The 27,291-nt window shown below is 43.7% G+C and overlaps 1 protein-coding gene across 3 annotated transcripts; it reads right to left on the reverse strand.

The window, feature by feature from the left end:
- Positions 1–5,074: 5,074 nt before the first annotated feature.
- On the reverse strand, positions 5,075–27,115 carry SDSL (serine dehydratase like). Of its 3 annotated transcripts, none has more exons than XM_043979793.1 (10): positions 27,064–27,115; positions 16,557–16,606; positions 15,787–15,972; positions 14,997–15,036; positions 11,621–11,760; positions 8,366–8,454; positions 6,976–7,203; positions 6,427–6,551; positions 5,587–5,809; positions 5,075–5,507 (listed from the first exon to the last, which is right to left on the reverse strand). In XM_043979793.1, exons 3-9 carry the CDS (start codon positions 15,964–15,966, stop codon positions 5,616–5,618), a joined length of 996 nt encoding a protein of 331 aa, XP_043835728.1. In that variant the 5' UTR covers positions 15,967–15,972; positions 16,557–16,606; positions 27,064–27,115; the 3' UTR covers positions 5,075–5,507; positions 5,587–5,615. The 3 variants fall into 3 exon arrangements, with proteins under 3 accessions (XP_043835728.1, XP_043835727.1, XP_043835729.1); XM_043979792.1 differs by lacking the exon at positions 27,064–27,115 and adding an exon at positions 17,343–17,545; XM_043979794.1 differs by lacking the exons at positions 16,557–16,606; positions 27,064–27,115 and adding an exon at positions 17,343–17,547.
- Positions 27,116–27,291: the final 176 nt, after the last annotated feature.

Below are 27,291 nucleotides of genomic sequence, written 5' to 3' on the forward strand. Positions count from 1 at the left end.
GATTTGTACATGCTTGAATATGTGTGCATATATGTACAAATGGTTTCTATAAATATACATGTCTACTGTGTGTATATATATGCATAGATGATAGATAGACAGATGATAGATAGATAGATAGATAGATAGATAGATAGATAGATAGATAGATAGATAGATAGATAGATAGATAGATAGATAGAGTATGTATACTCACTCATTTGTTGTTCTTCAGTTATTTCAGTCATGTCCGATTGTATCTTTAAATGGGTTTTCTTGGCAAAAAATCCTGGAATGTCATTGCCATTTCCTTCTCCAGTTCATTTTACAGATGAAGAAACTGAGGCAAATGGGGTTAAGTGACTTGCCCAGGGTCACATAGCTAATAAGTGTCTGAGGCTGGATTTGAACTCAGGTCTTCTTGTCTCCTGGCTTGGAGCCCTACACACTATGTTGCCACCTAGCTGCCCCTTCATGGAAATAGAGGAGGCTAAACATTGCCCTGATTTTCCAAAAGAGGGGAAAGAATAAAGTCTACAAGTTACAATAAACAACTTCAATTCTCACCAAAATTTTAGGTTATATTAGCTAAGAAATGGCCAGGGAACACTTGGAGCAAGAAGCAGTCATGACAGAAAACCATCATGGCTTCATCAAGAATAGACCATGCAGGACGGATTTCATTTCCTTTTTTGGCAGGGATACTAGACCAGAGCTGAAGAATGTTGTAGATACTACTTTTCCTAGACTTTTAGCAAAACGTTTGACAAAAATTCTCATATTATTCTTGTAGATGAGATGAAGAGATTTTGGCTAATTGAAGATACAGTCAGGTGGGTTTGCAATTGGTTGAATATTTGGACCCAAAGAATCATGATAAATGGTTTCACAATAGCTTGAAAGAAGGCTCCTAGTAGAGCTTGCCAGGGATCTGTCTATGGTGCTATTCTATTAGGAACTTGGATAAAGGCATAGATGCATAGAATTCCTAGTTTCCTCCAAAGCTCAGTTCAAACATCACCTCCTACGTGAGTCTTTTTCTGATTTCTCCAGCTGCTAATACCTCCATCCAAAATTGTGTTGCATGTATTATGTATCGCATATATTTATATATAGCAGCTAGGAGGCACAGCACTAGACCTGAGTCAGGAAAATGACTTCAAATCCAGCCTCAGATACTCCCCAGCTGTGTGACGCTAAGTAAGACATTCAAACTCTCTCTCTCTCTCTCTCTCTCTCTCTCTCTCTCTCTCTCTCTCTCTCTCTCTCTCTCTCTCTCTCTCTCTCTCTCTCTCTCTTTCAGGGCAATGAGGGTTAAGTGACTTGCCCAGGGTCATACAACTAGTAAATGTCAAGTGTCTGAGGTCGGATTTGAACTCGGGTCCTCCTGAATCTAGGGCCGGTGTTCTATCCACTACACCACCTAGCTGCCCCCTAAGACATTTAATCTCAATATGACTTAGTTTCCTTATCTGTAAAATGGGGTTAATAGCATCTATTTCCCGGTGCTGTTGTGATGATAAAATGAAAGCACTTTACAAACATTAAAACACTATATAAATTCTGGTTATCCCCAGCTTTCTCACCACCATCATTATCATTTGTACATGTCTATACATATAGGATATAATAGATTGTAAGCCCTTTGAGGGCAGCTTTGTCTCCCCAGCCCCCAACACATTGCTTAACATATAGTAAGGACAGGTAGGTGATGAAGTAGATGGAGCACTGGTCTAGGAACCCAAGTTCCTGAGTTCAAATCTGGCCTCAGACACTTACTAACCATGTGACCCTGGGCAAGTCACTTACTCCCTTAAAGCCTCAGTTTCCTCATCTGTCAAATGGGCTGGAGAAGGACATGGTAAGCCCCTCCAGTATCTCTGCCAAGAAAGCCATAGTGGGCTCATGAAGAGTCAAACACAACTGAAAAATTACTGAATAAAAACACCATTGGGTTAAAAAAAAAAACAATTTCACAAGTATGCAATGGGGCCGATATTACCAAAAAGCTGTTAAAAACGATCAAAAAGAGGCAGCTAGGTGGTGCAGTGGATAGAGCACCGGCCCTGGAGTCAGGAGTACCTGAGTTCAAATCCGGTCTCACACTTACTAGCTGTGTGACCCTGGGCAAGTCACTTAACCCCAATTGCCCCACTAAAAAAAAAAAAAACAACAAAAAAACAACAAAAAAAACCCACTAAAAAAGATCTTGAGTATTTTGAATGCTGTGATTTCCATGTAAGAGGTGAGTACGATGGAGCCTTGGGCTCCATTCAGAATGTAATCATGTCCAAACAAGGGAGATCCCTCTGCACTGTGCCCTGGTCAGACCATGTCTGGAGCACTGTCGTCAGTACTGGGTACCCCAGTTTGAGAAGGATAATTGGTAAGCTGGACAGCATCTACACTAAGGGAGCCAAAGATGGTGCAGTGGATAAAGCACCAGCCCTGGATTCAAGAGGACTTGAGTTCAAATCCAGACTCCAACACTTGACACTTACTAGCTGTGTGACCCTGGACAAGTCACTTACCCCCTTAAAGCCTCAGTTTCCTCATAGGTAAAATGAAGGGGCTGGAGGATACTTCTGAGGTTCTTTCCAGCTCAGTCTATATGATTTTATAATCCTCAGGGATTGTTGTATAGAAAAGGGAGTCCCCTTGTTCCCCTTGGTCCCAGAAGAAATGGGAAGGGGAGGTGTAGAGAGGAACATTTCTGCTCAATGACAAGATAATCTTCCTCACAATCAGAGCCATCCAGAAGTAAAAGGAGCCACCTCTGGGGGTGGTAAGCTTTTCCTCACTAGAGAAAGTTAAGTTGGGACACATAGTAGGCACTTAATAAGTGTTGATTGATTTATTGGACAAATGACTACTTGTCAGGGTGGTCATAAAGGGGCTTGATCATGGATAAAACTGGATGGCCTCTGAAATCTCTTCTAACTCTGAGGAGCATCATGAATTCTGGTATTCCTGTGCCTTAGGCACACAGTCAAGGCTCAGTAGAGATTTATAAAATTAAATTGAATTCATCCCTTCTCCTAAATATGTTTATCTCTTTTCTCCCACCGTAGAGTCCTGGCCCTGTCTACACTTTCTCCTCCTTTCTCCCCTTTGCTCTCTTTCTTTCTTCCACTCCCCCTATCTGATATCTCAGCTGGGCCAACCCTTCTCCATTATAGAAAAGAAAAGGCTTAACTCCAGTCAATTAAGAAATTATATTTGGGACTGTTCTATGACGAACAATTATTTTCCGGTGAACCCCAATAAAGACCCAGCCTCTTATCTCCTGCTTCCCTGGGAACAGGGAAAAACACCAGCTGTAGATTCTCCCACAGTCTCAGCCAACAGTTCCCTCCTAACTATCACCTGTCCAACCTGATAAAAGCTTGCCCTGATTAGGGGAATAGGGGGAAATGAGACACTAAGAGACGCAGAGACATGTCTAGAGTCCACTGGCACTCGAACCCATTTCCCAAAGCCTCATTCCAGCTTCACCACTAATTGCCTGTGTGGCCTTGAGCAAATCACTTCCCCTCTTTACCTCAGTTTCCTCATCTATAAAAAGAGGGGGTTGAATTCGGTGTCCCCTAAAGTCCCTTCCAAGTCTAACTATGACCCTAAGGGTCTAGGGGAGTTGGTGTCTGATTCTAAGATCGCTTTTTGGAGTAGCCCTCATGCAGAGCTCTGACTCAGTTCTACTCTCCTCGGGTTGGGGCTGAGAACTAAGGGGGCATCACAAAAGATGAACCCCAGAGAACGAATACATTTTAATGCAGAAACCAGAAAAATACACTGGTATATTCCTCTCCATGCATCCCGGGAGGCCATCTGCATGAAAGACACTTTGCTGCCCCCGTGTGGCTGTGAGACGCCATTTTCCATAAAGCTTCTCTCAAAACACCCAAGGCTTTTCTATTCCTGCTCACCAAAAAGCCCAGTTCTGGGGACCACTGATGATCTCCCCACAAGCTTCTGACAACCTGGTATAGAAGAAGGGGCCCCAGGGGGGCAGCTAGGTGGCACAGTGGATAGAGCACTGGCTCTGGAGTCAGGAGTACCTGAGTTCAAATCCGGCCTCAGACACTTGACACTTACTATCTCTGTGTCCTTAGGCAAGTCACTTAACCCCAATAGCCTCACCAAAAAAAAAAAAAAAAGAAGGGGCCCCAAGACTCGGGGGTTCTTGCTCCATCATTAGCATTCGGGGGGACCTTGGTCAGGTGGGATTGCTCAGCACAGCAAACACTTATTATGCAACTACTGTGTACTGAACCTCACTTTTGGTATAGGGTATACACAGATACACACAAACAACCACTGCCCTTGAGAAGTTTCTAGTCCTTTTCTGACCTCCTCAGAGGTGAACTGAGCCTAATTAGGAGACATAGAGAGGGGAAGGACAATCAGAAAAGAAGACATGGGAAGGTCAGAGAATTAAAGAATATGACTTGGAAGGGAGCCATCTAGTCCAACCAAAAACAGAAGAGGACCTTCCCCTATAAAATATCAACCATAGACAAGGATGAGGGAGTCTATTCCAGGATGTGATGCAATCAAAGGCCCAGAGATGGGAGAAATGGAGGCAAGATGGAACCAGAGGCTAGTCCATTTGGGCCAGAAGAAAAGAGTAAGAAATGGGGGTTATTGAGAACAAACTGAGGAAGTAGGTTGTAGCCAAATTGTAGCAGCTAGGTGACACAGTGGATAGGGTGCTGGGCCTGGAGTCAGAAAGACTCATCTCCCTGAGTTCAAATCCAGACTCAGACACTTACTTACTAGCTGTGTGACCCTGGTCAAGTCACTTATCCCTGTTTGCCTCAGTTTCCTCATCTGTAAAATGAACTGGAGAAGGAAATGACAAACCGCTCCAATATCTCTGCCAAGAAAAGCCCAAATCGGGGCAGTTAGGTGGAGCAGTGGATAGAGCACCCGACCTGGATTCAGGAGAACCTGAGTTCAAATCCGGCCTCGGATACTTAACACTTACTAGCTGTGTGACCCTGGGCAAGTCACATAACTCCAATTGCCTCACTAAAAAAAAAAAAAAGAAAAGAAAAGCCCAAATGGGGTCACAGAGAGTCAGACACAACTGAAATGACTGAACAACTACAACACTTTATTGTATGTTCAATAGGGAGCCATCGAGGGGTTCTCAGTAAAGGAGAGACACACTTTCCTCCATTGTAAAATGGGGTATCTCTAAGGTCCTTTCCAGTCCCAAGGTTCAAAGATTCTATGGACCCAATTTAAACTATGAAATTTTTATTGAGTGTCTGCTATGACCCCAGGCCTGTGCTACTATTAGGAGATTAGGTTGAGAAGTTGATGCAAAAATACAAGGCACATGCCTGCTTGCAATCTAGTTAGGGAGACAAAGAAGAAAACAGTTAGACAAGAGAGAAATCACGGGATTGGAGTGATCAGGGAAGGCTTCCCGGAGGAGGACAGGGCTACAAAGGTCATTTTCTCCAGGGTTACTTTGTGACAGCATCATTTCATCACCAAGGAGTTCAACGGAGAGTCTAATCCTGAAAGGAGAACAACATTTCTCCAACCTGTCAGGGCTAACACCCCCTGCCCCAATTTTCCCTGGCCTGCCTTACGTACCCAAGTAGGGCCTGGAAGGGTGAGGTCACTCAGCTTCTCCCCAGTCGGGCTTGGAGGGCCCTGAGCTCAGCCTGATGAATGCTGTTCCCACCACACACGATGACCACGATGGAGCCTAGGGAGGGGCTGAGGCAGCCCTCAGCCTGGAGCCGGCCCAGGCAGCCCGAATAGATGGCAGCCAGGGCAGCCCCACAAGCAGGTTCCACCAGCATCCTTTCGTCATCTGTGGCCAGAAGAGAGGACAAGGCCAGGGGTGCAGGAAGAGAGGACATTGAAATGGGGAGACACAGAGAGCCAGTTAGGACTCAGGACAAGGTACCACTGTGTTGCACTGAGTCCTCAATAGTTCCTTATGCCATGGCCCATGCTCATAACTAGGTGGTACAATGGATACAGTGCCAAACCAGGCATCAGGGAGCCATGAGTTCAAACCCTACCATAGACACTTACTAGCTGTGAGACCCTGGGCCAGTCACTTAACTGCTGTCTGCCTCAGTTTCCTCCTCTATCAAATGAGGATGATAATAGCACCTCCCTCCCAGGGTAGATAGGGTACAAGGATCAAAGGAGATATCCTTTGTTAAATATGATTTAACACTAGCTATCATTATTTCCTGGAAAGGCTGTGGTACTCATCCCCTCTGTGGTGTGAGGGACAAGTCTGGAGAAGGCAAGACTGAACATGAGAAGTCAAGTGATAACAGTGGAATGTCAGGTCTGGGGTGAAATTTTAAGGAATATTGTGAGAGCAGAGGACTATTCTCCCTGACTTTCAAGTCACAGACCTGGGTTGGCACCTAGTCTGCCTATGGGGAACGCTCAACTTTCTACTACACTCACCAAGGAAGCGTTCAACGGCTTGTATGGCTTCCTCATCGTCCACCACCTCTGAGATGACCTGGCACTCACTGGCACACTCCAGCGCCCGGGCAGCCACTGTCTTGGCCCCCAGACATTTTGCCAGGCTGGGGAGGGGGAGGAGAAACAAATTCTGATGGGAGACCCTGAAGAAAGCAACTCCCCCATGTGTGTGAGAGAGACACAGATCATGGATCGTAGAAAGTGAAAAAAAATTTAAGTGTGTAACAGTAAAAGGGGGTTGTGTTTGCAGGCCAAAGACCAATTCTGCCTCTTACTAGTTGTCTGACCTTGGGCAAGTCATTTTAATACCCTAGACCTCAACTGCTATCCCCCTCTAATAACAACTCAACGGAACATTCTAATCCACAGCCCTCCCCCCTGCTTTAGACACCCATAACACTGAGTGACTGTGATACTCAGATGGAGAAGGAGACTCTCTGGAGCATAAAACCCCGGAGGGGTCTCTGCCATTAGCTGGGAGACATCCTAGGGGCCAACACAACCCCTCGAAAGCCGGGTGATACCCACCTGGTAATGTCAGGCAAGGTGACAAGTCTCCCAGCCTGAATGGCCTGGTTAAAGCTGTCAGCCCCCCGGGTCTCCATGGCGATGATGGGCACATCCAGCCAGCCTACCTCCTTCATTCCTGCCACCACGCCAGCCAGGAGGCCCCCACCCCCTACAGAGAGGATGATGGCACCTGGCTTGGCACCCAGAGTATCCTTCAGTTCATGAATCATGCTGCCATGGCCTTCCCTAGAGACAAGAGCAAGAAGAGAAAGGCCCCCATAACCACCACCACCACCACTACCACTAGCACCACCCCACCAAGGGCATACCTGATGAAATCAGGAAGACCTGAGTTCAAATCCTTCATTAGATATTTACTACCTATATGAATCTAGGCAAATCGCTCTACCTGCCTCAGGTTCTACATGTGTAAAATCAGTTAGTCAATAAAAATTTATGAAGCACCTGCTATGTGCTTGATTAAGCACCTATTATTAAGCACCTGCTATGAGGCAATAAAAATGAATGAAGCACCTATTATGTGCTTTATTAAGCACATTATGAAGCACCTACTGTGATGAAATAAATTTATGAAGCACCTGCTATGTGCTTGATTAAGCACTATTATTAAGTACCTACTATGAGGCAATAAAATTTTATGAAGCACCTATTATGTGCTTGATTGTGTACATATTATTAAGCACCTACTATGTGCTACCCGACATTGTGTAAGGTATAATGCACTGGGGATGCGTATATTTAAAATGAAAAGACAGTCCCTGGCCTCAAGGAACTTACAACCTAATGGAGATAAGAAAAGTACCAACCTCAGAGGGTTGTTACTGGGATCAAATGAGACAATGTTTGTAAAGCACTTTGCAAATCTTAAAGTGATACATAAATGTTAGGGATGATGGTGATGAATGTGATAGGAAACATAGAGGTATAGACTTCCAGGGCTGGGAAGAACCTTAGAATATGAACTATAAGAGCTGAGAGGTACCTTAGAGAATTCTTCTCATTTGACAAAAGGGAGAACTGAGCCCCAAGCCTATGTTCATGGTCACAGAGCAAGATTGTGTCAGAGTCAGAACTAGAACCCAAGTTTCCCAGATCCCAATCAAGAGCCCTTCCCATTGTACCAGCCTGTCATAGAAACATAACCTGATGTTCAAATGACCAAGTTACTGGCTCCATGCCAATTCCCCCTTCCTGGGACAATTCTAAGGTTGGCAGCCCACAGCCAAGTGGCCCAGACAAAAAGAAGGGAGAAAAGTGTCTGAATCCCCATAGAAAATGTGAATAGTACTGAATCAGTTTCTCATGAAAGCTGACCATAAATCCAGGGACCCGAATGTTGGAAGTTCAAAGGGACAGAGCTGGGAGAGGGAAAGGGACCCATAGTCACCAGATCAGTGGGTGGTCAAAGGGGTGAACATTGACCCAGCCATTCATTCTGACCAACTCCTGGGCCTTCAAATTGGCATCATCCCACACCTACAGGAAAACAGAATGAATCAACGAGTTAAAAGGCACTTGTTAGGAATCTAAGACAAAAAAAATTAAAAATGAATACATTTTTAAAAATAAAAAAGAAGAATCTAAGACAGTGAGAGGGGAAAAGATATGGAGTAATCAGGGACTGTGATATTATAAACTAATTATATAATCTTATAAACTAATAGGGTATGGGAAGCAGAGGGGGGAGGTGATGTCTGGGTCAAAGATCTTAATGAAGACACTGGAGCCAGGCTGTGAGGCAGTGGTTAAAGCCATTTGGGCACTCTCATAGTCAAAGGACATTGATATTCAAGCTGTGTCCCAAATCTCTTCTTCTCACCCCTTCTCCTCTAATTTGGACTAGGCTGATTTAGATCCCCAAGAAGTAGCTTCCCCCCCCCCACTTCTAAACCATCCTACAGTATATGAATGTAATGGAATGTTACTATACTGTAATGAACATGGAGAATACAGAGAAATATCAGAAGACTTCTATGAACAGAAGCAGAGAAAAGGAAGAAAATCCAGGCATATAAGATGGAAGATGATGACAGAAAATGCATATGGAAAGAACCACAACAAAGAAAAACCAACAGAACAAAACTAGATGAAATTATAATGACAAATCTTAGCCTCAAAGAAGAAATAGGAGAATACACTTCTGTTCCTTCTTTGCAGAGGCAGAGAACTAAGAGTGTAGACCACCACCTATAGTTGTTGGATTTGGCTGATGTGTTAGTTTTCCTGAACTGGTGTTTATTTTTCTCTTTTCTATTCTCCATTAAAAGGGGTGGCCCTCTGGGAGGCAGTGGGGAGAGACTCCAGGAAATGAGAGTAATGTAAAAAGAGATGGAGCGTTGGCTCTGGAATCAGAAACACCCAAGTGGTTTGTTTGGTTTTTTTGTTTTGGTTTGTTTTGGTTTGTTTTGGTTTTGGCAGGGCAATGAGGGTTAAGTGACTTGCCCAGGGTCATACAGCTAGTAAGTGTCAAGTGTCTGAGGTCAGATTTGAACTCAGGTCCTCCTGAATTCAAGATTGGTGCCCTATCCACTGTGTCATCTAGCTGCCCTCAATATTTGCTTGTTTTGGTTTTTTGTTGTTGTTGTTGTTGTTTTTTTTTGGGGGGGGGGTGGACAGTGAGGGTTAAATGACTTGTCCAGGGTCACACAGTTAGTGTCAAGTGTCTGAGGTCAGATTGGAACTCAGGTCCTCCTGAATCCAGGGTCAGTGCTTTATCCACTGCCACCTAGCTACCCCAACACCTGAGTTTAAATCCACCCTCAGACTGTTCCTGGCTCTACAACCCTGGGCAAGTTATTTAACCCTGTTTGCCTCAATTTCTTCATCTGTAAAATGAGCCAAAGGATATTTGCCAAGAAAACCACAAACTGGGTCACAAAAAGTCAGACACAACTGAAATGACCAACAAGAGGAAAAAATGTCAGCAACTTTTTTGTAAAACTTGACTGGAACAATCTTCACTAAATCTGACAAATGTTTTGCTTGTTTGCTTAACAAATATTTACTCCGCATGTACTCAGCACCCACCCCCGTTCGAGCCTCTCTGGACAAAATAGAAGGTACAGTGGGGAAAGCACTGGATATGGAATCAGGAGAGGGGTGTTCCAAACCTCCCTCTAATGATTGCCACTTATGTCACCATGAGCTTCAATTTCCTTTCTTACACACTTAAGTTGTCTGAGCCTCAGTTTCCTTATCTATAAAATGGGGACCACAATTCTTTATTTTTTACGTTACCTTTATTCAATAGAATTAATTCATTCATTCAATAGATTAATTATCAATAGAAGTTAATTATTCAAAAGGATAAAGGCAGCATAGCATGATGGATAGAGAGCTGGGCTTGGGTTCGGGAAGGCGTCAGCTCAGATACTGCCTCTGACACCAACGGGGCCACCATAGGTTAGTCTCTAGGAGCCCCGGGGTTTAGCCACTCAGTCAACAACACCCCAATGGTGAGGAAACCACAGAACCTCCTGGCTTTCTACCAATCCCTGTCTGACTTCTCCAAGGGTAGTTATGAGGCTCAAGTAAGATAATGTATATGAAGCCTTTAACAAAGAATCCTAGAGCTGGCTCCTGTACCATCTAACTTCAACTGTCACTCTTTTACCCATGTGTTGTTTAGAAGCAAATGCGACGCTGCTGGTCACGAACTTTATGTGTGATCTGAGCTTGGCAGGTGGCCCTGGTCGGGAAAAAAGAGGGGTAAGAAAAGGCCAATGGTAGAACATGGTACACAAAGATACATTTTAGTTGGACTAGTCGAAGTGCCCTCCCAACTAGAGACAGAGGGATGGACAAGATGACCTCTGAGGTTGCTTGTAACTTTAGGACCAGAGATTGGGCTAAACTGGGAGAGGATTAACCATGGATAGGACATGGCTTCTCCTGATGCCACGTGGGAAGACCATGCCTTCTAAGGTATAAAAAGAAGATAGTAATACCTGGTCTGATTGTTATGGGATTCAAACAGTAAAGGAAATAGAAGTAAAGTACTTTGCATTCTTTCAAGTACAGAAATGTTGGCCCAATATTCATCATAACGATCATATTTGTTATGGTTGTATTAATAAATATGATTCTAAGGGAGGCAAGGATAGAAAATGGGATTTAAAATCAGATGGGGGAAGCTGGTGGTGCAGTAGATAAAGCACCGGCCCTGGATTCAGGAGGACCTGAGTTTAAATCCGGCCTCAGACACTTGACACTCACTAGCTGCGTGACCCTGGGCAAGTCACTTAACCCTCATTGCCCCATAAAAATAAATAAATACATACATATATACATAAATGGATAAATGAATGAATGAATAAATAAATAAATAGAAATAAAGTCAGATGGGCCTAACTTTAATTCTCATCTCCTACATATACTGGTTGTGTGACCCTGAACAAGTCTTACACTGTCTATGTAACCACTATGACTAGTAGTTACAAGGCAGCTACATTCTGCTCTGGTAGAGGTAGTTCCCTAACCAGAAGCTCTTTATACCAATAAAGTCATAGGCCCAATAAAATATCATTATTATACTTCTAAGCTGAAGAGGTTGAGAAGATAACAGGTAGAACGAGAGATCCATCTGCCCCCAGGCCCTCCCAACTTCCAGGTGGGCTGTGCTCTTCAGGAAACCTTACATTACCTTCCCCTCCATCTGCACCTCAGCCCCCTCCCTCTCCAGCCTCCAAAGCAGAGTTGGGTTGGCACCCTTGGGCAGCACAATGGTGGCTGGGATGCCCAGCTTTCTGGCAGCATAAGCAGCAGCCACACCTGCATTTCCCCCTGTGGAAGCAAAGAAAGGGTTAAGGCAGCATAGTTAGTCTGACATTTACATTTACATTTACATTTACAAGAGAGAATATGGGAGAAGAAGAGGAGGACCAAGATGGAAGCTGCCATTTTTATAAAGGACACTCTTAGAAAAAGGTCCCTTTGCTACGAGCATAGGAGTTAAGATGTCCTCCCAAAGGGAGCCATGAGGCCCACTCAGTATCAACCCAACACTCTGGGATCAAAGTATCACAGTATTTCAAGCTGTAAGGGACCTTACAGATCATTTTACAAATGAGGAATGTGAAACCCAAAGAAGTTGTGACTTGCCCAAGGTCACACAGCTTGTGAGTAGAACCAGGGTTTGAACCCATATCCTCCTGTACCACTTTTTCTTCCTCCCAGTTCTCTTCCAGCTTCTTCCTATCAGTCAGTCAGTCGATAAACATTTATTAAGCACCTACTGTGTATCGGGAACTATACCAAGCACTGGAGATACAAAGAAAGGAAAAAAACAATCACTGCCCTCAAAGAGCATAAAATCTAATGTGAGAGATAAAACATGTGAACAATTTCATACAAAGAAGTTGTATACACAGATGATAACATCAACAAAAGGATGTATAAAAATTAACAGAGATAGTGAGAGGTTTCTTATGGAAAATGGGATTTTAGTTGTGATGGCCTCATTTTTTCAAAATAAAATATGAGGCAAGATTCTCAGGTGAGGTAAGGGGAAGGGGAGCCATGGAAAGTTTGAGAAAAACTACTGTGGTGAGTGGGATAGTGAGTTAATTAGAGAGGTGTGAAAGGATTACCTAGTTGCAGTGAGGGTCCAGTTGATTTAATATTTAAATTAAGGGGGCAGCTAGGTGGCGCAGTGGATAAAGCACCAGCCCTGGAGTCAGGAGGACCTGAGTTCAAATCCAGCCTCAGACACTTGACACTTACTAGCTGTGTGACCCTGGGCAAGTCACTTAACCCTCATTGCCCCGCCCCCCAAAAAAATATTTAAAGTAAAAGAAATTTTGATATGAACTGATGGGAGACACAGTCAATACAGTTGCATGATTTTCTTCCCCTTCTTTTGACACAACATGTATGAGTATAGTGTCTATTAGGAGTGATCCATGACTAAGGCTTGGCAGGATATAATCAGTGACATGATACGGTAGCTAATGATTCAAGAAGAGAATTCACTGTTGAATTGAACTAGTTCACTGAGTGGGTCAAGATGAGGAACAGAGAAGAGTGTGGCTAGTGTAGAAATGTTAGCCTGGGAGAAAATGAAGACTCACAAGATTGGAAATCTCAATATGGGGGTAGCTAGGTGGCACAATGGATAAAGCACCAGCCCTGGACTCAGGAGGACCTGAGTTCAAATCTGGCCTCGTACACTTGACACTAGCTGTGTGACCCTGGCTAAGTCACTTAACCCTGATTGCCTCACTCACAAAAAAGAAATCCCAATATGGTCAAAGAACAGTCGGGGGGGGGCGGGGAAGCCAATAGATTGTGATCAGATAGGAGAATTTCAGAATTCATGAACATGGAGATGATACATTTGTGGGTAATGGTGAAATCAAGGGTATGATCATCTTTACATATGGCTGAGGTAGGGTAGAAGAGTAGCTCATGGGGATCAGGGTGTTTTTAAGAGGGAATCAAACTCTCTAAATGCTTTCCTGATTCTTTCTTAAACTGCATAAAGAGAGCCAAAGTAGGTCAGCCCATATCTGCAGTATTTGTGTTCAGTTTGGGGTACTGTTGAATGAGTCTATTGACAAACTGGAGATCATTCACAAAAGGGAGCCCATGATAAGGAGGAAGAAGCCATATCCTATGAGAATGAATTAATGTTTAGCCTGAAGAAGAAAAGATTTGTGTGGTGTGGGCATGATGATAGCTGTTTTCAAAGTTCTGTCAAGTAGAATAGTCAATCAACAACCAGCAAGTACTTATTAATTGTTTACTATATACCAGGCACTGTTCTAAGCAATGAAAATTCAAAGACAAAAACAAAATTTTTAAAAACAGTCCACACATTCTAATGGATTAGACTCATTCTACTTCACCCCAAAATTAGGTGGAAGAGGGAAGAGAAAGTTATAGCAAGGTGCATTGCAGTTCAACATAAGGAAAAACTTCATAACAATGAAAGTTGCTCAAAAGTAGAATGGGCTGCCTTAGGAGGTAGTGACATGCCCATAGCTAGAGGCCTTCAAGTTATCACTTGATAAGCATGTTGTAGAAAGGGATTCATAGCTAGGGATGAATTGAATGAGATGACTTCTGAGATCCTTTCCCACTCTGAGATTCTACTCTTCTCTTAGTCTCTCCAGAATTTTTCCTAAACTCTTCCCTTATACCTTTCTCTCAGAATTTTTAACCAAATAAGGGATGAGTGATCACAAAAGCTAAAATAGAATTTTTCAAATCCATGAAATTGAAAAGTTTTAACATGAACAAAATCAATGCAACTAGAATAAAAAGAGAAGTTATTAATTGGGAAAAAATTGCAACAAATATCTCTGATAAGGAGCTAACTACGAAGATATATAGGGACTTAACATAAATGAAACAAAACCAAGAGCCATTCCCTAGCCTTAGTGGTCAAAAGATATAAATAGGGGGCAGCTAGGTGGTGCAGTGGATAAAGCACTGGCCCTGGAGTAAGGAGGACCCGAGTTCAAATCTGATCTCAGACACTTGACACTTACTAGCTCTGTGACCTTAGGCAAGTCACTTAACCCTCATTGTCCCTCAAAAAACCAAAACACAAACAAACAAAAAAGAACAAAAGATATGAATAAGTAATTATCAAAAGAATTCCAAACTATAAACAAAAATATGGATTTCTCTGAATCATTTATAATAAATGGACATCAAAAACACTCCCCAATCTCTCATCCAATGTTCACCTTGTGATCTTCCTCTAATATTCACCAACTTCTCTTTCAAAACTGTCCCTGTAACTCAGCATCTCTTTCCATCAATTTCCTCTAGTCTATCCCCCAAAGCTCTCACCTCCAATCCCTTTCCACAACCCCTTCCCTTCAATCTCTCCCTACAATCTGTTGTCCAAATACCCACAAACCTCTCCTTCCCTAGTTCCATTATCTTATGCCCATGAAGGAATAAAGGGAAAACTATAAGGTATCCTTTCCCACCCCAAGACCCCACTTCTTACCCACCCCTTCATTCTTAGGGTGGCCAATAAGACTCAGGGGTAGGGAGGATGGACTCACCTGAGGAACACACGAAGTGTTTGCAGCCCTTCTTGGCCATCTGTGGAAAGAACAGCAAATAACCAGGCATTCTTTACTTGTCAGAGAATATTTGTGGTGATGTGGACGCATGTGAAATTTATATATGAGATACTGCCCTTTTCAGCCACATACACATATACACCCATGAAGGACACAAATGCACACACTGGTCTATTTAAGTATATCTTTTGTTTTTATATCACCTTCATTTTTTAATATGTCCCTTCCCACTCCCTTTCCCAGCGAGCCATCCCTTGTACCAAAAAAAGAAAGAAGTCAGTTAGGCAAAACTAATCAACAGATCACCCAAGTCTGATGGTACAGACTATAGATCCATAGTCCCCCCCAGCTCTACAAATAAGAGGGGGTACAGTCTTGTACACATGGGAACACACACTCTTACCTGGTCATACACATCTCTTCTCTTTACCATCCTCCTCCCTACCCCAAATATTCATGGACACCATCTTTTTTTTGGGGGGGGGTGAGGCAATTGGGGTTAAGTGACTTGCCCAAAGTCACACAGCTAGTTAAGTGTCAAGTGTCTGAGGCTGGATTTGAACTCAGGTTCTCCTGAATCCAGGGCCGGTGCTCTATCTACTCTAGTACCTAGCTGCCCCGACACCATCATTTTAAGCCTCAAGGACATGGGCATCTTGCTCTCTTTTCTCCACTCTCATCCCAAATCTTTACTTCTCCCTTCCTACCTAGACCCCTTAAAATCTGCCCTCCAGAACAAAGCCTCTCCCTCCAGCACAAGTACCCTCACCTCCTGGCAGAAGTGTCCGATGCCCCTGATCTTGAAGGAGCCAGCAGGCTGGACATTCTCAAGCTTGAGGAACACAGTGGTGCCTGCAGCCAGGGATAGTGTCCAACTTTCCAGGAGAGGGGTGACAATGTGGAGAGGCCTCTGCTCCTCAAGACCTTTCTTTTGAGAAGCATTCATCATGGAGCCCTGACCAACAGAAAGGCAGACACCAATGAAGAGTGCAATCACCAAACACAGGGTAGGGACCAAAGCCCATTCAATGGACAACCGGAAGAATCTCTCCGGCCCAGCTCACTTCAGGCTCCTTCTAATCCCAGCTCAGCTGCTGCTGATTGCCTGGGTGAGCTTGGCCAAACCACCTTCTCTCTCCGGGGCCTCAGTTTCCTCCCTTGCAAAATACTGGGGGAGGGAGAATCTCTGAGTTCCATTCCAGTGCTAAGATTCTATGATTTTATGTGAAAAGGCAAGAGAAGCAGAAGTAGAGGGGCAGCTAGGTGATACAGTGGATAAAGCACCGACCCTGGATTTAGAAGGAACTGAGTTCAAATCCGGCCTCAGACACTTGACACTTACTAGTTGTGTGACCCTGGGCAAGTCACTTAACCCTCATTGCCCCACCCCCCAAAAAAAGAAAAAGAAGGAGAGAGCATGGAAGGAAGCAGAGAAAAAAGACAAGGGAATGGGGAAGAGACAGGGGTAAGGTGATAGAATCAACAGTGGACATGAAGTCAAGAGACCTGGGTTCAAATCCTACCTTTGTTGATTATTACCTGTGTGTCTCTGGGCGAGTCACTTTCCCTCTCTGGGCCTCAATGTCCTCCTTTTAAAAAATAGGAAAGTTGAAATAGATGATTTCTAAAGTTCCTTTCAAGAGCCAGTCTCTAATTAAGCCAGGAAGACTTAGTTTCAAGTTCAGCCTTTCATTCACACTGGCCATGTGACCTTGGACAAATCACTTAACCTTTCACTGTTGTAGGAAGCTCTCCAAGACTATTGCATTGGCAGAGGGAATTTCCTCACCTAAGAGTCCCCTAAACCAATAAAATCACAGGTCTGTCCCTGTGCTGGTCCCTTTAATCTGAAGAGTAGAGGGCAAAGGGAAATAAAAGAGATATTAGAAGTGGCAAGAGATCAAAGAGATAGGAGGCAGGAATAGAGACAGAGAGGTAGAAAGAGACAAAGACAGAGAGACACACAGAAATAAAGACAAAAAGAGACATAGGCAAAAAAAAAAGAGACCGAGGCAGACAAAGATCAAGAGAGAAAAAAAGAGAAATGGGGGCAAAGGGAGAGAACGGGGAGAGAGAGAAAAAGAGAGAGGCAAAAAAGACAGAGAAATGAGGTAAACAGAGGCAGACAAGAGAGATAAAGAGAAATAGAGGCAAAGAGACAGATGGAAAGAGACACAGAGAGATAGAGAGAGAGTTACAGAGAGAGACAGAGAAAAACAGGGGGAGGGAAAGAAAGAGTTCAGAAGAAAAGGCAACAACAGGGGAGCAATGAGAGAGGGCAGAAGGACAAGAAAAGAAAGAATTCTGGGGGGCTGAAAGACTAACCGCTCCACACAGCAATTGCTTCAGGGGTCAGGAAAATCCAAGGGTCCAAAGTCCAAGAGATTTCCTCCTGAACCTCTTCAATCCCGAGTCTCCTGACCCGCCTCCTTGGGCTGCCTTCCCATTTCAGGGGGAGCCTGCAGGCTGGTTCCTACTGCTTTGCTTCCCATGAACTCCAAGTCCAAGGCTCCCCTCTCCCACAGCCTTGGTCCCTCCCCTGTGGCTCAGGCACAGTCTCAGCCCCAGTGTGGCCCCTTCTGCCTGCATGAGATCTGAATGGCCCAGGACCAAGATCTCCCAACCCCCATCTACACCAGGAGCCAGGAGCCCACACCAGAGAGGGGAAGGAACCAACTCATACAAGTAAGGGGTCCTAGTAGTACCAGACCTCAAATTATAACACGAAGAAGTAATCATCCCACAATTTGGTATTGGTTAACAAATAAAATGATCATTAGAACAGATCAGCGTCTCACCATACAGAAGCAAGCAAATATAGCACCGTAATTTTCAGTAACCCAAAGACCCCAGTTACTGGGGCAAAGACTCACAATTAGACAAAAACGGCTGAGAAAACTGGAAAGAAGCAGTCTGACAGAAACTGGCAATAGACCAATAACTCATACTGGATACCAAGAAAACCTTCAAATGGATACTTGACTTGAACATTGTAAAATGTTGTCATCAGCACAATGGAGGGACAAGGACAAAAGGACAAAAACTTTTCAGATCTTTGGATAGGGGAATAACTCATGGCCAAACAGGGATGAGAGAGGTCCCCAGAAAGTTAAATGGATAGTTTTGATGATGTGAAATTGAAAAGTTTTTGCACAGACAAATCTAATGCAGTTAAAATGAGAAGGGAAACAAGTGACTAGGGGTGAAGTTTTACAGTCAGTTTCTCTTATGATGGTCTTTTGTCCAAGATACATAAGAACAAGAGGCACTCTCCCATAGATAAGGAGACAAAGGAAATCTATCAATAGGCAGTTTTCAAAGGAAGAGATCCAAGTTATCAATAATGGGATGAAAAAATGCTCCAACTCAATAACAATTGGAGAAATGCCAATGAAAGCATCTCTAAGGTTCCACCTTGTACTCAGCAGACTGGCAAAGGTGACAAAAAATGGTAAATGACAGATGATGGAGGGGCTAAGGAAAAAGGGATGCATTAATGCATTGTTGGTAGAGCTGTGAATTGCTGAAGCTGTTCTGGAAAGTAATTCGGAAATGTGTCCCCCAAAATCACTCAACTGTGGCCCAACTATATCACTTCTAGCATTATACCCCTAAAAAGATCAAAGAAAAAAGAAAAGTACCCAGAAGTACAAAAATATTTATAGCAACTCTTTTCATAGCCGCCCCAAACTAAAAACTAAGGGAGTAACCACTTACTACAGAAGGTGTCACAGTGAAAGTTCAAAGGCAAGCCTCAAACACTTACTTGCTGTGTGACCCTGGGCGAGTCATTTAACTTCCATGTTTCCTCATAGAAAATGAGGAATTGACATCTTCATATAAAATCAGGATGATAATACCACCTACCTCCCAATATTGTTGTGAAAATAAAAGGAGATATCTGCATTCTGCCCAGAAAGCACAATAAAAAATGGTAATTGCTAACATTATTATTTATTATTAATTCATAAGAAATAATGAAATGGATAGTTTCAGAGGAATTGGGAAGACCTCCATGAACTGATTCAGAGTAAAGTAAGCAAAACTTAAGAAAACAATTTATATAATTACAAGTGTTTGGGGGGGGGGGAGGTGACGCAGCTAGGTGGTGCAGTGGGTGGAGCACTGGCCCTGGATTCAGGAGGACCTGAGTTCAAATCTGACCTGAGACACTTGACACTTACTAGCTGTGTGCCTCTTAGATCTAGAAATGGAAGGGACCTCATGGGCCATCTAGTCTAATCCTTTCATTTTACAGATGAGCAAACTGAGGTTTAGCAAGGTTAAGGGAACTGTCTATGGCTAAAGAGCGGGCTTTGAACCCAGTCTTTTAATTGCTCTGAATGATGCCCCTATCCTTTGGTCCTGAAACAGGAGGATGTGAGGAAGGCAGCCATCAGTCAAACAAGAAAATCTTGAATTGAAAGCAGGGACCTTGGCATTGAGGTGATCTACAAGGCTATTTTTATAGGCAGTTAGACACCTATATCCTGTTATCCCCTTTCCAGGAAACTGGAACCCAAAGGGATTTTTTAAAAAAGGGAATTGGGGTTAAGTGACTTGCCCAGGGTCACACAGCCAGTAAGTGTCATGTCTGAGACTGGATTTGAACTTATATCCTCCTGACTCCAGGGCCAATGCTCTATTCACTGAGCCACCTAGCTTCCCCCCCCCCCAAAGAGATTTTAAAGGTCACACAGCCCATGAGGGAACCTGGGTTATCTGACTCTGGTCTAGAACACAGCATTGTTTCCCAGACCTGGAGTATATTTTGGAAGAAGAGGGAGAGGCCAGGAACCTCTGAAGATAACTTTGTATGTTTGTCTTGTAACGATTGGAATGACGCCACCTGCTGGATACTTACTGTAGAAGAGTTCTTGGCGGGAGGAAGTGACGCAGACTAGTGGGAGGAGGAAGGAAGAGACTGGCGCTGACTCTGGGGCTCTTTCCTGAGGACGCTGGCGGAGAAGGGAGCTAGAAATGTGCTCTCCCTTTAATAGATAGGAATCTAGGCCTTTCTCTCTTTACCAAATTCTTATTCTCCTTAATAAATGCTTAAAAGTCTAACTCTTGCTAAAGCTTATAATTTATTGGCGACCACTCATTAGATATTTTAGACAGACTAGCTAGAATTTTAGCCCTTAACAGTCTTCCATTAGAATGTGAGTTCTGGGCGGAGGAAATAGTTTTTGCCTTTCTTTGTATCCCCAGGACTCATCACTCAGTCAGTCAATAAACATTTATTAAGCACCTACTATGTGCCAATCACCATGCTAAGCATTTGGGAAATGGAGCCAGGCCAAAGTCCTTGAAGAAGAAATAACTTGCAAATATCTATGTATTAGCAAGCACACACAAGATAATTGGAGATAATAACAGAGGGAAGCACTGGAATCAAGAGGGACTGTAGAAGGTAGGATTTTAGCTGGGACTTGAAGGATGTACCAGACATATTGTTGTTCAGTAGTTTCAATTTTGTCCAACTCTTCATGACCTCATTAGGGGTTTTCTTGGCAAAGATCCTGGAGTGGTTGGCCATTTCCTTCTCCAGCTCTTTTTACAGTTGAGGAAACTGAGGCAAACAGGGTTAAGTGACCTGCCCAGAATCACACACATAGTAAGTGTTTGAGGCTGGATTTGAACTCAGGAAGATGAGTCTCCCTGACTCTAGGCCCAGTGCTCATAGGAAGTGCTTAATATAGGTTTGTTAATTGATCCTACCCTTCCTGTGAGCTCCCTGGAAAGAAATTTTTCCTTTGATGGAGATCAGCATCAGGTCTGCTACTTATAGCCTGGGACAAAGCCAGTATGTGTCAGAGATGAAGCTTGAACCCAGGTCTCTGCTGACTCTTCAGACCTGCTTCTTTTCCCCCACTATTCCAAATTGCCTCTTATGAGGGATTACAGTCTAGAAAAGGTGGACAAAGCTGGTCTGGAGCTGTAAGAAATGTAGCAGATGAAGAATTCTGAGAATCATGAGAAGACTTCGATGAACTGATGCAGAGAATAGGAAGAAATAAAAAACAGGAAAACACTATAACTACAAAGATGCCTACAAATATTACACCACACATGGTCCCAAAATCAGGTCAAAGACAGCAGACAGCATTGATGCCTTTCTATCAAAGCACGTCCTTTCTCCTGATGATAAGAACACTGAAAGAGGAAATTGATTGGTGCTGGCTGACCCTCACAGACCCTCCTGCAGGTGGCTTTGCTTTATTGTTCTGGGGAAACTTGCTTCGGGAAGGGTTGTTTGCTGCTGTTGTTAAGCCAACAAAAGGTATTGACCAAAATGTGCATGAAAACAAACCTTCTTCAGGAGTGAGCTGTCTTCTTGTCTCGGCTGTCAACTTTGGGGAGATGGAGGAGAGAAAAGGAAAGTCATAGAAAGTTGCGGGTCATAGAATTAGAACTTGAAGGGGAAAGGTGTCCTCTAGAAAAATCTCTCCTTTTATAGATGAGAAAAGGAAGGGCCAGAGATCACCCAGCAAGTAAGCAGAGGCAAGATTTTATCCCATGTCTTCTGACATAAGATTGTGAGTTCCTGGAGGGCAGGGACTGTCTTTTGCCTCTTTTTGTATCCCCAGTGCTTAGCCTGGTGTCTGACACATAGTAGGTGCTTAATAGATGTTTGTTGAATTGAATTGACTCTGTATCCAAATCCTGAATTCTTTTCTTCCAACTTTCTCATCATAGGAGGAACTGTTATTCTGACCATCCTTACCACAGAGCTCAGAGGAACATATTCAAACAGGACCTGAAGTCCATGGTTCTGTTCTTTCTGACCTCAAACCACCCTGAAGTGGGGCTTACCCCTAGGACCAGGGGAGTCACCTTATCATTTCCCACCTGTATGTCTTCTTGCGCTTTGCAATCTCCAGGACAACCGAGAATAACATCTGCCCCCTAACAAATTCTGCAGTGCTTAATGAGGTACTCTTCTGAAATTCAGCTTTCTCTAATATGGGAGTTCCTTATTAATTTGTTTCTAAAGGCCCCTCCCAGCTCTGACATTCCCTGTTCTCAGGCCCCTCCCAACACTGACATCCCTTGTTCTAAGACCTCTCCCTGCTCTGACATCCCCTGTTCTAAGACCTCTCCCTGCTCTGACATCCCCTGTTCTAAGAACTCTCCCTGCTCTGACATCCCCTGTTCTAAGACCTCTCCCTGCTCTGACATCCCTTGTTCTAAGAACTCTCCCTGCTCTGACATCCCCTGTTCTAAGGCCCCTTCCCAGCCCTGACAGCCCCTGTTCTGAGGCCCCTCCCAGTTCCATGATGACCAGGAAGACTCCCTTTTAAAGACCTCAGGAATTCCCAGATTCCAGCCTCTCCGTTGCAATGTGCCCTGTTGGCCACTGTGTGGAGCTCTGCATCTCCTAGACACTTGACCTCCAAGCCAAGCCCAGGGACACAGACAGTGACCCCCAAACAGAAACCATTATGCAGACTGGCTGCAGGTCCAAAGTGGATGGTTCCAGCTCCTTGGAGTTTGACCTTGTTTATTTGCAGGGGGTGATGACTTGGGGTATTTTTGACTGCAGACAGCCCCTTCCACAACCCACCTCTTCAACTGGGCATCTGTGTGACCTGGAGGAAGTCACTGAATCATTCTTAACCCCAGATTCTGTGGCTATAAATGAAGGTGTTGGACCAGATGATATCTGAGGTCCCTTCCATTCCCCTCCCGGGCTCTGAGCCTTTGACCCTTCTGGAACCCCCATCACATTCCACCCAATGAAGGACTAGGTACAATCAATCCCAGGGGCCGCTCTAGTCCTCCATTCCATTTTTTGCTTATTTCATTGTGTTTTGGGGACTCAGCATGTCAAAAGGGTGTGAGGGGGAGGGGAATAGAGTGCTGGACTTGGAGTCAGAAAAACCCAAGTCTGTATGTAGCCTCAGTCACTAACTGGCTCTGTGGTGCCGAGCTTAACCTCCCTCTGTGCCTCTGTAGAATGGGATGATCATGACAGTACCTCCTTCCCAAGGTCGTTGTAAAGATCAAATGACATAATAATTGTAAATCTTCTTAAAGAAAAGGCCCTATATACATTTTTGGTATTATTATTCTCAATTAACCAGAAACCAGAGAGTAGACCCCAGTAGAATCCATCTCTCCCCCCAATTTATCAAAAGCCATTTTGATGTAGTAACAATCCATGCAGAAAACAGCAACCATTAGGCTATTAGTTAAGATCTGCATTTAATATCTTTTACAACCTGGCCTCTTCCTTGCTTCCAGTAGGTGGTTTTATACCTTTTTCCCCTCCTCACAGTCTATGGTCCGGCCATCCCAGCATCATGACATTTCATCTCTAACCTCCATGCCCTTGTAAAGGCTTTTCCCCCTGCCAGTAATGCCTTCCCTCCTCACCTCTACTTCTTGGGATTTCTTCAAGACTCCGCTTTCATACACTACCTTCGATACAAAATCTTTCCTAATTTGCCTCTCCTCAGATGATAATGCTCTCCCTCCCTCCCTAACAGCCTTGTATCAATTTTGTATCGATTTTGATTCTAACCTGTTTGTATTTAATATGTACATATTGTTTTCCCCATTGCAGTGTAAGCCACTTAAGATTAAAGGATTGATTCACTTATATCTTTGTATCACCAGTGTATGTTGTTGTTGTTTGTCCTTCATAGAAGACCATGACGTTGGGGTGATGTCATGACTTGTAGTGAATTGGATTTAAGTGAGGGAGGGCTATGCAAGGTCACCAGCCTCACTCTCTCCTCCAGAGCCATCTGGGTTCAGGGGCAAAATATACATCAGAATGACTGGAGATGGCCCCGGATGTTTAAGGCAATTGGATTTAAGTGACTTGCCCAGGGTCACACAGCTAGTAAGTGTCTGAAGTGACACTCAGGTCCTCATGACTGCAGGGCCAATGCTCTATCCACCTAGCTGATCCACCAGTGTCTGAGTGCATTTATAAATGAATACACTAATTACCTGGACTTGCTTGAGCTCCCTAATTATCCAGGTAACCAAGTAACCAGTATGAGGACTGGCTGTATTGACTAAGAAGCATAATTGCTTGACGAGCCTTTTCTATGACCAGAGTAAACCTCACTGGACATTCAGGAAATTAATAACTCTGAAGCCAATTAAGCTCATATCAGCTTTGAAGCAGATCCTGAGTCATTTGGTGGTGGTGGTTTATGGACCTTCAAGAGACATCCCTATCTTCAAAGACTTACCCAACTGCAAGTTATGAGACTATGAATAAATCCACTAACTTTGGTTATGGGACTCTCAGAATTATTCTGATTTTTGAGAGATCTCTTTATCAAGACATCTCCTAATCAAGGCTTCAGCTATGAACTGCTTATCACCCATGATGCCTTCTGATTTGTGTATCAAAGTCCACATCCTTGACCCCTGGAATTCCTCACTTCCCTTCCCCTTGGGAATGGAACCCACTAACTCATTCCTTTCCAAGCTCACCTTTCCCACCAAAATCCCTTACCTGCCTTTGTTTAAAATGTATATAAACCCAGGGCAGCTAGGTGGTGCAGTGAGTAAAGCACTGGCCCTGATTTCAGGAGGACCTGAGTTCAAATTTGGCCTCAGACACTTGATACTTACTAGCTGTGTGACTCTGGGCAAATCACTTAACCCTCATTACTCTGCAAAAAAAAAATTATATATATATATATATAACATATATGTGTGTAAACATATATATGTATTATGCATGTATATATAAACATATATATGTATGTGTGTATATACATGTATATACATATATACACACATATATACATATATATGTATACACACACACACATATATATATAAATAAACCCACACAATCTATTACCTGGTGTCCTATTCAGCATAGACTGGAAAATACCCGTGCAACATGTTAATTTTTTTTTCTTTCCTTCCCTGCTTAATAAAAAACTTTCTTTAATTTTACAGGCATTGTCTTTTTCTGATTTCCTTCCCTTTTAGGAAAAAAGGAATTCAAATCTTGAGAATTGGCTTTAGCATCCTCTGGTCTTCCCTTTAGGGGAAAGAGAGATCTAAATTCCATCAAGAGAGTGTCTTGCTCGGTTTATACCAGCATGAGGGCGTTGTACTGGATGACTAAATGAGGTCCTTCCTGGCTCCAAATCTATGCTCCCATGATCCTCCATGCCTTTGCAGTTAACAAAGGAACCAAACCCAAAAAACTCAACAAACAAAAGTCAAAATCCACTTTGGAGTTAGCAAAGTTATTAGAATTCCGGGTGACTGAATGGAATCCCTAATCAAAACAAAAAATGACCCACAGCCATCTCAAGTCATATTTCTTTAAAAAAAGAAAAAAACTCATGTAGCAGTACTGTAAATACAAGATAATCAAACATGAACTGGGGTAAGCCACTGAAACTCTCAGTGCTCTAAAGGTTACTATCTGCACTGGTAGAACTTCCTCACCAGGGAGTTCCCTCAACCAATGAAATCTCAGGTTGAGCCTCTTTCCTTATTTTATGGGGTAAGAAAAGTGGCTTGTCTCTATTTGTATGATCAGTAAATGGCAGAGTCGGGATGTTGACCCAAATATTCTAATTCCCATCAGTAATCTTCCCCCCGCCACACACACACCTTACTGCCCTCTCAGAATAACTGAGGCTTTGATTGCATGTGGTTTCAGCATGGGGCATCCTCATGGTATTATATTATATTGGAACATACATTGGATCACAGAGTGAGAGATGGATGGCTATCTCAACCAACACCCCCATTTTAAAGAAGAGGAAACTGAGTCCCAAAGAGGCGAGCAAAGACCAATTCTAATTAGAAATACTAATATGTAGTAAAGTTTCAAGGGGCAGCTAGGTGGCAAAGTGCATTGAATGAGAAAGACTGACTTTTGTGAGTTCAAATGCAGTCTCAGACACTTATTAGCTCTGTGACCCTGGGCAAGTCACTTGACCCCGTTTGCCTCAGTTTCCTCATCTGTAAAATGAGCTGGAGAAGAAAATGGTAAAATATTCTAATATCTCTATCAAAAAAAAAAAACCCCAAATGAGGTCACGGAGAGTGAGACACGACTGAAAAAAAAAATCAGTAACCTCAGAGATTGGATTTGAACCCAGGTCCTATGAGTCTAAATCCAGAGCTCACTCCATGGTCTCCTAAAATTCTGCGCAAAGAGCAAAGCACTGACAGAAGATCCCAGCTCGAGCCCTAGCAACTCTGTTTGGGACTCTCTGGTGGCCTTAGACCTGACTGACTCAGCTCTTCTGAGACCCAATAAAATGAAGATAACAACACTTTCCCTTACTCCCTCTCTCCCAGAGTTGTAATAACAGAAGAGAAAGATTCTGAAATTTATAAAGTACAGGCCAGACCTAAAGAGTTTAATTTTTCACAGGGTGCTGGTGATCAGGTCCAAAGTCTTTCATTTGACAAAAAAGGAAACTGAGGCAGAGAGAAAGAAAGTGACTATAGTTAGGGGAGAGGCATCAGCACTTATCCCAACAAAGCACTCATTAAATCATTAGGGCCCATTCTATGAGGTTCACCAGTAGGTACCTGCACCTACAGAAGACAGAGCAGAGAGCCTCAAGGACCCTGATCTCCCCCCCACCCATCTTTTTTCTGAGTCCCATGAAATAGGAGTGAGAAATAGAGTTATTTCCAGGGGATACCAGGGATAGGGTTCCTTTCTAAAAATAACCCTCCTAATGGCACCTGTGTCTTGGGGGCAGGGGAGGGGATAGTTCCTGCCCCAGCCCCAGGCCCAAAACTTCTCTCAATCCCTCTCTCCCTTAGCCCAGCCTCCCTAACACCAGTGAAGAGTTCTATTCTTTTCTAGAAATCTGCCCGGATATCACTTGGATGGCTAATTCTTTCTCCCCTCATCTTTTCTCCCACTCCCTGGAAGTCAGATGGCACTCAGTCATTCAGTCAACAAACAAATGTCTTTACTCTGTGCCAAATACTGTTAAACTCTGGAGGTAAAGAAAGGTGAAAAACATTCCAGGCCCCTTCAGCTTCTCCCCTCCCATATCCTGGCAGGGGAAGGCCCAGGGGCTTGGCTTACCTCACTACAAACTAATGCCTGCAGGCCCTCCCTTCCACTGGCTCCTCAGGCTGCTGGTCCCCAGCCCCTGGCTCAACTCTTAGCTGGAGTTTAGACCTGCAGCCCTCAGCTCCTCCTCCTCCTCCTCCTCCTCCTCCTCCTAGGTGAAAAGGACAGTTTACCCAGGCCCCTGGAAGCCTGCCAGGTATAATTAAGAAAAAAAACAGAGAGAGAAGCAGGCGGAAAACC

The sequence above is a fragment of the Dromiciops gliroides genome, chromosome 1 (assembly GCF_019393635.1).
Source record: "Dromiciops gliroides isolate mDroGli1 chromosome 1, mDroGli1.pri, whole genome shotgun sequence".
Classification (NCBI taxonomy): Eukaryota; Metazoa; Chordata; class Mammalia; order Microbiotheria; family Microbiotheriidae; genus Dromiciops; species Dromiciops gliroides.